General features: G+C 40.4%; 1 protein-coding gene across 1 annotated transcript; it reads left to right on the forward strand.

Moving 5' to 3' along the window:
- Positions 1-819: 819 nt before the first annotated feature.
- On the forward strand, positions 820-3150 carry LOC109415237 (pyrimidine-specific ribonucleoside hydrolase RihA). The gene is made up of 4 exons (XM_019689124.3): positions 820-1116; positions 1227-1426; positions 2281-2727; positions 2784-3150. Exons 1-4 carry the CDS (start codon positions 996-998, stop codon positions 3096-3098), a joined length of 1083 nt encoding a protein of 360 aa, XP_019544669.2. The 5' UTR covers positions 820-995; the 3' UTR covers positions 3099-3150.
- The last annotated feature ends 6909 nt before the right edge of the window (positions 3151-10059 follow it).

The following is a 10059-nucleotide window of genomic DNA, read 5'->3' on the forward strand; positions in this document are numbered from 1 at the left end:
TAACGTGGGGATCAGACGCTGTTGTGAGCCGCTCCTCCTGGAGAACAGACGCTCATGTTTGCCGAAGCAAACCCCCCCCCCTTCCCTGTCAGCCTACGACCAAAGTTCCCACCGGGGTTGGTTACCCGATCTTCCCTAAGGTTGCTCATAGTTTCCGGCCGGTACCGCGTGGAGGTAGGGATAGGAGTTGCTGGGCAGAGGCTAGTGGATCACAATGGGATCTGAATTGCGCAGCATACCCAGCCTTTACCGTGCCCTAGGTCGATAACCTGTTTGAATACATCTTGATCAGACGAGGTTCGGGCAACTAATAACAACATGTATGTATTCAAAAAATCTCATGGTCTTCTACGATACACACCAGGTTTCCATTAATTGTAATATTTGACTTGTTGTTACAATAAATAAGCAGTCAATCACAGTCTAAACACTTTGGCGAAAGGCCGCCGCTCAATATCAATTTTCTCTGTTTTTTTTTCAATGTTAAGATTATCCAGATCTAAGCAGAAGCTAATAAAAATGAATCCTCAAATTAATACGGTCGTAAAACACTTTTCCCATATGACAAAAGTCCATTTGGCAAAATGTAAAACAAAGAGCCAAAGAGTATAGCTTACTCAGCTCTCTACGTATAGATAGATACAAAGAGAAGGCTACGCGAAATCACCGCTGACTTCATTTTATTTCGATACGCTGAGACCGTTGGTACTTAGCACACAGTCAAATGAATAAGCTTATGAGTAGGTATGATATGATGTCTGACTAAATACTACGTACCGACTTATTTATTTGATCCACACAAAGCACCCCGCATTGCCAATAAAGAAGATTCATTCATACCGACATGTGAAGAGCACAGGTAAATCTGCACTCGGCCAGTTAATGAATCGCCTCTCTCTCAATTAGTGATTGGTTGTGGTTCGCTCGAGGTGAAAGATCAACTTATGAATATTTCATTAGGACAAGTCTGGTTATCCGAGTAAAATTCGTTACTTATGAACAGCGAAACCTACAAACGGTGCAGTATAATGGTGAGAATCGTGTGTTTCGCGTTGCCACTAGTGGTCCTGTTTGGCGTATATGTCTTCGGCGTCACCGGAGCTACGACCAATGCCGGTAGGTTTATCGCAGATTCACCTCGGGTGGCTTTATCAGCATCTGAATATGGCTTTTTGATATGGATGCTGAATTGATACCTAATAGTTCTTATCATTTCGTGTATTTAGCTGAACCCTCAGTCGAAGCTATTAGGCGCGTCATTGTCGACGTCGATGCCGGGCCTGATGATGCGTGGGCCTTGTTTCATCTGCTCAGTAGTCCAGGCGTGCGCGTAGAGGCTATCGTATGCGTCAAGGGAAATACCAACGTGACTAATGTAGGGCGAAATGTCCTACGAGTGTTGACCACATTGGCGAAGGAAAAGGAGGTAAGGTATTGTTCTTGATATTATGTGCGTTTTGAGAAAGAACTAAGGCAAGTCAGAATGTAGGAAAAACATTTTTTTTTCAAGTAAGTGTACAAAGTTGAAGTGACAATTTCATCGAAAAGTGTTTTAAAGAAAACTGTTTTTCTTTAAATAATATGGAACGAGCTCACCAATCAATATTTATCCTAGTGTCCACTGGAGAACAACATTAAGATAAACAATAGTTTTATGTGATTCGTTGGTATCGTGCGGAGGAATCCATAAAAAAAATGTTGGCGTTACGTCCCAACTGGGACGGAGTCAGTTTTAAGGACAGACTTGTTAGAATCCCAAAATGGCCGACTTTGGCACCTACTCACGATTTTGAGGGCACAAAACTCTTCGTAAACAGAACAAGCGCGCCTAAGCTTCTTATTTTAAGCTTATTACAAGTGAGCAAGAACGGAACAATAAAATTCATTGTTGTTTGAAGCTTGCTTTTTGAGATTTGTGCGTCTGAAGTTTTAATTCACTGTTGAAGCGGGATTTCAAGACGTTTGTCCTTAAATTTAGTGTTATATGTTATATACTTCTACTCTTCCACAGTTATGAACTGAAAATAGATATTAATTTCCAGTGACAATTTTTGCATTCGTATATTGTGTTGTTTGATGATATTCGAGATAATACCAAGAATAATACTCTATTCTCAAAGAAATTCAGAATATTTCCAAAACCAAACCGAGAATGGAACCCGACACTCTCAGCATGACTTTGTTAAATATCCTCGCGTTAACCTCTTCAGATATAATGATCCTATGTTTTGGTTATCTCGCATCTGACTATTTCGCTTGATTGTTTCTGCAATCCTCTAGATTCCAGTATACCTCGGCTCCAACGAACGACTCATAACTCCAGAACCGGCGTCCGCCTCGAACGGCGGCTACTTCGGATCGGATGGCTTCTCCGATATTGACTTCTCCGATCTACCGGATCCGGATATGACCCTACTGAGAACCTCCACCTTCAATGACCTGAACAATCTGATCGCGCAATATCCCCAGCAAATAACCTTCATCCAGTTGGGACCCTCGACGAACCTGGCTTTGCTGTTCAAGGTTTTCCCAGAGACGCGACATCGCATCCGGGAGGTGTTCATAATGGGCGGAAATCGACACGGCGTTGGCAATACGGAGAAGGCTGCCGAGTTTAACTTCTACAGCGACCCCGAGGCGGCGCATATCGTGATCAACAACTTCGCCGGTAACATTACGATTCTTCCGTGGGAAACGGCGTCACGGGAGAACTTGGTTACGAATCAGGTGGGATTCCGACAAATATTTCTACCGTAGAATTTCTAACTTCTGTTCTTTTGTAGACGTGGCGATTCGAGGTGCTGGGAAACTCTTCCCATCCTTTACTGCAGATGCTCAACCCGGTGGAGAAGAAACCGTTAGGAGATGAAGATAACTGGATGCCCTGTGATTTACTGGTGGCGATGGCGTTCACCCATCCGGAGTTAGTGACGGAAACCAAGCGCTACCGCGCCGATGTTGAACTGTACGGTTGGCTAACCAGAGGTCAGCTAGTGTTGGACCATATGAACCAAGGGCTGGGCAACGTGACCATCGTGGACAATATGGATAGCGAAAAGATTTTGCAGATGTTGATGGAAAGCACGAATCCAGCGTAAATAAAATCTTTTCTACACATCGGTAATGAAATTTACTAAATTATTGTTTTACTCGTTTGCGTCAATTTTCGCTAGAAGCTCCCTTTTTATTAACCCTTTGGTGCCGGAGGGGTCATACATGACCCCAACATAGAAACGGCTTATAAATTCACCCATTCGATAAAACAGAATACTGTCCTCGGCAAAGTTGTTGCAAATTGAGTCCTCTATTAGGGAAAAATGGGGATATTTATATTTGAGACTTCATTGATAACCTAGAACATCCTGAACATCATCAAATTTGTAAAAACTAAATAATTGACATACCAGTTGTTGTAAAAGCTGAATTTGGATGTGGGTTTCGTGTATATGTATCCATTCAGCCTTTGTCAAGAATATTAAAAGGTATTTTACATTCTGGGATGTTCTAGGTGTTCCAAACTGTAATATAATGAAGTCCTTCAAATCTACAAGCATAATTTTATGTATTTTCACCACAATTAATAACACTGCATAACCTACTGGGATTCGCGAAGCTCTTGACATCTACTATGTCATTTATAAGCACTGTAGGGATATTCCAGGTCAGCCAAACTACCTTGGAGTTCAGGACTTCAGGTCTACACTCGTAACAGTATCCATATCTGTTATACTGAGAAACGCTGCATAATCAACTGCAGTTACTGGAGCAATCTGGAGTCTACTAGCTTATTATAAACATTTGGGACATCTAGGGTCGTCCAAACTGTTCTATAATAAAATCCTTCAAATCTACAAGAATAGCTTTATGTGTTTTCACCATATATAATAGTATTGTGTAATCTGCTGGGGTCCGCGGAGCTGATGGAATCTCAAATGTCAATCAGAGACACTACAGGGATATTCCAGGTCAACCAAACTACATTGGAGTTCAGGACTTCAGGTCTACACTCGTAACAACAGTCATATCTATTATACTGAGTAACGTTGCATATTTATCCGTGGTTACTGGACCAATCTGAAGTCTACTTTTTTATTATAACCCTTTGGGACATTCAGGTTCGTCCAAATTGTTCTATAACGAAATCCTGCAAATATACAAGAATAACTTCACGTTTTTTTTTCATAAATAATAATATTGCATAACCTGCTGGGATTCGCGTAGCTCTTGAAATCTCAAATGCCATTTAGAGACACTACGGTGATATTCCAGGTCAGCCAAACTACCTTGGAGTTCAGGACTTCAGATCTACACCCGTAACAGTATCCATATCTTTTATACTGAGTAACGCTGCATAATCAACCGCAGTTACTGAAGTCTACTTTTTTACCTTTGGGACATTCACGGTCGTCCAAACTGTTCTATAATGAAGTCCTTCAAATCTTCATGAAAAACTTCAAATGTTTTCACCATAAATAATAGCATAGCATAATCTGTTGAGATTCGTGAAGTCAAATGCCATTTACAGAAACTATGGGAATGTTCCTTCCAAGTCAGCCAAACTATCTATGAGTTCAGAACTTCAGGTCTACACTCGTAACATCAGCTATATCTGACATACTGAGTAACGTTTCATAATCAATAGCGGAGACTGGACCAACCTGAAGTCTTCTATATATTATAATGAACCTTTGGGACATTGAGGGTCGTCCAAACTATCCTGAAGTTTAGCTCTTGATAGTAACAGTAGTTATTTTCACAATCAACTTTAGACTATGATCTGTAATCCACCTGGCATATCATGAGGCATTTAAAAATAGCTTTGAGATATTCCAGATCAACATCACTACTCCGGAGACCATAGCTTTAAGTCTACACTTGTGATAATAGCTTTTGCCACTATGTTAAGGTGTTACATAATCCACTGTACTTACCAAAGCAGTTAGAGAAACAATGCGCGTTGTTATATATTTTTGGGATATTATGGGCTCCTTACTATTATGAAGGTTAGTTGATAAAAACAACCATTGTAACTTTCAGAAGACTTGCTGGACATGATAGGTTAAAAACCGTAACTTTTATTGAAAGAAGATATCGTTACACCCGCAGACTTTAGGATCTAAACTCAAGAACACTGCCCATATTCGCATAGTTGACGTAAGCGCCATTTTAGTTTTCAACACACTTTAGAAATTTTAACAATAATAAATGGCAAGTTAAGATTATTTTTTTCACTTTGACATATAGCCATACGCGCCAACTTGTGACGTAGTTGGGGGGGGCGAGGCCTCTCAAAATCAATCAAATTTGGAAAATTCCGACGCAGTTCACCTAGTTTAGGCATATTTACGTGAAAACTAGTGCATTGAGCTGAAAAAAGTTGAATTTTGTCCAATTTTGGAGAGCTTCGCCCCCCCAACTACGTCACAAGTTGGCGCCTCTGCATATAGCTAATGATTAGACCTTGTGCTCTATTGAATAAAACTGGTAACAATTATGCACAGGATACCCCGACTAATCTGATATTCTCTACTGAATTTGCAGAACAACCAACTGGACATGATAGATTACAAATCATAGCTTTGTATAAAAAAGAAGTTACCCTTACACCCGCAGACTTTAGGATCTAAACTCAAGAATAGTTTGGATGACCTAGGATATCCCGACTGATCTGATACTGTCTATTGAACTTTCAGAATACTTGCTGGACATGATAGATTATAAATCGTAGCTTTGTATAATGAAAGAAGTTACCGTTACACCCGCAGACTTAAGGATCTAAACTCAAGAACAATTTGGATGACCTAGGATGCCCCGACTGATCAGATTTTGTCTATTTAGCTTTCTGAAGACTTGCTGGACATGATAGATCACAAATCGCAGCTTTGTATAATGAAAGCAGTTACCGTTACAGCCATAGACTTTAGGATCTAAACTCAAGAACAGTTTGGATGTCCTAGGATATCCCAACTGATCTGTTACTGTCTAATTACCTTTCAGAAGACTTGCTGGACATAATAGATTACAAATCGTAGCTTTGTGTAATGAAAGAATTTACCGTTACACCCGTAGACTTTAGCATCTAAGCTCAAGAACAGTTTGGATGACCCTAGGATGTCCCTACTGATCTGATATTGTCTATTTAGCTTTTAGAAGACTTACTGGACATGATAGTTTACAAATCGTAGCTTTATGTAATGAAAGAAGATACCGTTACATCCATAGACTAAAGGATCTAAACTCAAGAATAGTTTGGATGACCTAGTATGTCCAGAAAAAATATTCCGCATAATATTCTACCGTTTTTATACTATTGAATACCAAAACTACAGAAAAACGTAGAAAAAACTTCAGAATAACGCTTGGAAAAAATCCGGCTTCAAAGGTTTAAGGCAATCCAAGAGACAGATGCGATCAGCTGATTTTTTGTATACGTTTAGCGTTGTACGAATCAGCCTAATTAGTATCGCCGCAAAACCGTGTGTTCAAATAATTTGTTTATTTTTTCAAGGAATTTCGGATGTTAAGACCGAATCCTGGACCGAGTTAAGACTTGTTTGACAAATACTCTGCCTTAAGCAAGCCTTCCCGACTTGGTTGGGCACGTCCTCCGGACTTACTTGGGCAAGTCTTCCGGCCTTGCTGGGCAAGTCTTCTGGACTTGCTGAACAAGTCTTCCGGACTTGCTGGACAAGTCTTCCAGACGTGCTGGACAAGTCTCCCAGACTTGCTGGACTAGTCTTCCGGACTTGCTTGGGTAAGCCTTCATGACTTCCTTGAGCAAGTCTTCCGAACTTATTTGGGCAAGTCTTTCGGTTTTGGTAGGGCGTTTTTGGAATTGCTTGGGCAAGTCTTCCGTACTTGCTTGGGAACGTCTTCCGCATTTGTTGGGTAAGTCTTCCGGGTTAGCTTGAACAAGGCTTTCAGACTTGCTTGGGCAAGTCTCCCGGATTTGCTCGGGCAATTCTTCCGGACTTGCTTGGGCAAATCTCCCGGACTTGCTCGGGCAAGTCTTCCGGACTTGCTTGGGCAATTCTTGCAGACTTGCCGGGCAAGTCTTCCGGACTTGCTTGGGCAATTCTTGCAGACTTGCCGGGCAAGTCTTCCGAACTTGATTGGGCTAGTCTGCAGGACCTAATTGGGCCATTCTTCAGAACTTCAGGATAGTTATCAGGGGCAAGTACCCAGCCAGGACTTGACAGGAATTCTCAGATTTCGACTGACGAAATTCCCAGAACATTACTGGACTAGTTCACAGGCCTTGGTTGGACCAGAGCACAGGACTCGACTCAGCTAGTCCATAGAGCGTGACTGGACTAGTCCCCAGTATTTGAATGGGCTGATCCTAGGACTTAACTGGATTCGTTTCTAGGACTTGAGATAATTATCAGGATTTTACTGAGCTAATCTTCACCTTCAGGACTTGACTGGGACACCCAACTAACATTTATTGCGAATGTAAACGTCAACAAAGCGTCCTTAATACGGCTTGATGCTGAGTTACTGTGTTGTACATAAGGACGGAAGCTTCTATGCAAGCCCTATACCAATGAATCTGGCGAACTTAATCAGCTTGTACATGCTGTGCGATCAGCTTCTATGCCACCTAGTTATAGCTCTTTTCTCGGCTCCTATGTAACCACTAACTGAATAATATCTTGAGAAGGCGCTTTTTCAACCTTTTCGCAGTTGTTAAATAATAGTTTTACGGCATCCCCAAATTAAACGATTAAATATAATTAGGTTATGGATACCGTGATGCAATACATGTGGAACTGGAATTATCATTTTTAAAATTGAATAATTAAAGTACTTGCCGCTACTTGGAATCGAACTCCCGATCTCCGTATCCACTGGTCCCGATGATGTCCTCGCTGCCACACTGCTATATATAAATAACATAGAAAATAGCCCGTTTTGTTTTACTCCAGACAAGGCTTCATAATTGTGCCACAAGAAACCTTACCCAACTTCATCTTGCTGCAAAAGCTTGTGAAACGTCAAACGCAATAATGTTTACATTGAACAAGCTGTGTGGTTGCGCCAACAGATTCTTCTTCACAGCTTCTAGCTGAAAGAGTGTTCTTTAAACGGCTACGAAGCGCTGCTGTTTTGTGTTTTGGCAACATTACAAAACGTACTGTATAAAAGCAGCTGTTGTAGTGGCTGTGACTCTTACTCGATTTGCATATCTTCCGGGAAATCTTCCGGCATTGAGTTAAAGTGCAATAAAAGCAACCCAAATAATTTCACAGCACAGAGATGGATAGCTGTAAAGAAATTGTGTAGTAGCTATATATCCCGCTTGAAGTTTGTTTTGACAATAATGTTGCGGTCCCGATTAAAAACACCGTTTTGCAGTTGCGTTTGAGCAGCTTCAAAGCTAAAATGTTTATTATAATTAGTATGTTTCGTTGGTTTTAGTTAAATTATACGTACATTTCAGTATTTCTTGCAAATCGGTACGCAACGTGTGTTTTTTCTCCGAGCCTCGCAGGACTCAATCTTGCACTATTCCTACTCTACTTTAGTTCAATCGCTGTGGAATTTAGGGCAAATAACTAATAACTTAACTAGAAGAAACAGTTTTACTCTTAGTAAATTAATCACCGCTGTTGACTTTCAGTCAGGGCTGGAATTCTCATCAAAGTGTAAAAACGCAGTGAGCCACTGGCTGCGCGCATTCAACACTAACGAATGTGCTGCGTACGGATGCTCATTCTCACGGATCTTTTGCTCTTTGAGGCACACTGCGTTTTGGCGCAGTGCGTAATGTATCTGTTTCACGCAAAGAGTAAAGGACACATGATGCACGCATACTCATTGCGCTGCTCATTGCGCAGTTGGTATGACAGAAATCACAGATAAACGAACGTAACACTGACGAAAATTTCTTCCAATATATCTCAGGATCCCGATAACTTACAGAGTTGGTGTTTTCGGCATAATTATTAGGCTGGTCAAAGTCCTAAAGGTTATGGATTGTTTGATTCAGTATTCCACCACTAGGTGGTGCTAGAGGTCAAACAAATTTTATATTTCATATATCTCAGGACTCTGATCACTTAGAAAGTTGGTGTCTTCGGCAATGTTGTTTGGTAAGTCAAGGGCTTAAAGTAAATGGACCACTTGTTTCGAAACTCCGCCACTAGGCGGCGCTAGTTACACATTTGCAAGATCATGAAAATGATTGATTTTTTTCATTAAGTATTCAACATGCTGTAATTTTGTTTTCTTTGAACATATTCAAGTCAAGTCAAATGTTTTACAAAGACCAATATGTTAGCCGTAAATGTGCAAAATTCCATTTAATTCGGTTCACTGAATTCTGGGATATAGCAGTTTAATGAAAAATACCTAAATATGAATCATTTAACTAGAATCGCTCTAACTTCATGTTAAATTATCCAATCAAGCCCAAATTTGTACCAGTTAGAGCTAACTAGTTGTGCAATAAGCGATACAAATTTGAGAATTTTTGGTGCACTCCATAGAAAGTTACAGCTTGCTGAATATTTTTGCGATTAATAATTAAAGTTGCATGCTTCTACTCATTTTTAACTAGCGCCACCTAGTGGTAGAATATTGACACAATTTACCAATCAACGGAAAGGTCTTAACCAACCAAACAACATTGCCGAAGACACCATCTTTCTAAGTGATCAGAGTCCTGAGATATATGGAATTTAAAATTTGCTTGATCACTATCGCCACCTAGTGGAGGTATTTATAACCAAACGGCCTATCACTAGCAAGACCTTGACTATTCTAACAACTTTGTCAAACACACTAACTATCTAAGTAATCATGGTGCTGAGATATACGGTATGAAATTTTCACAAGTGTCACATCTTGTTGTCAGTGATTTCGGTTATGTCAGAGACAAACAGACGTAATACTGATGAGTTTTTTATACCAAATATCTCATGATCGTGATAACTTCGAGAGTTGACGTCTTTGGAAAAAACATTTGGCTGGTTAACAACTTACCAATTATGATTCGTTTGATTAAAAATTCCTCCACTAGGCGGCGCTGCAGAGCAAACAAAATTTATATTATAT

This window comes from Aedes albopictus, chromosome 1, assembly GCF_035046485.1.
Source record: "Aedes albopictus strain Foshan chromosome 1, AalbF5, whole genome shotgun sequence".
Taxonomy (NCBI): domain Eukaryota; kingdom Metazoa; phylum Arthropoda; class Insecta; order Diptera; family Culicidae; genus Aedes; species Aedes albopictus.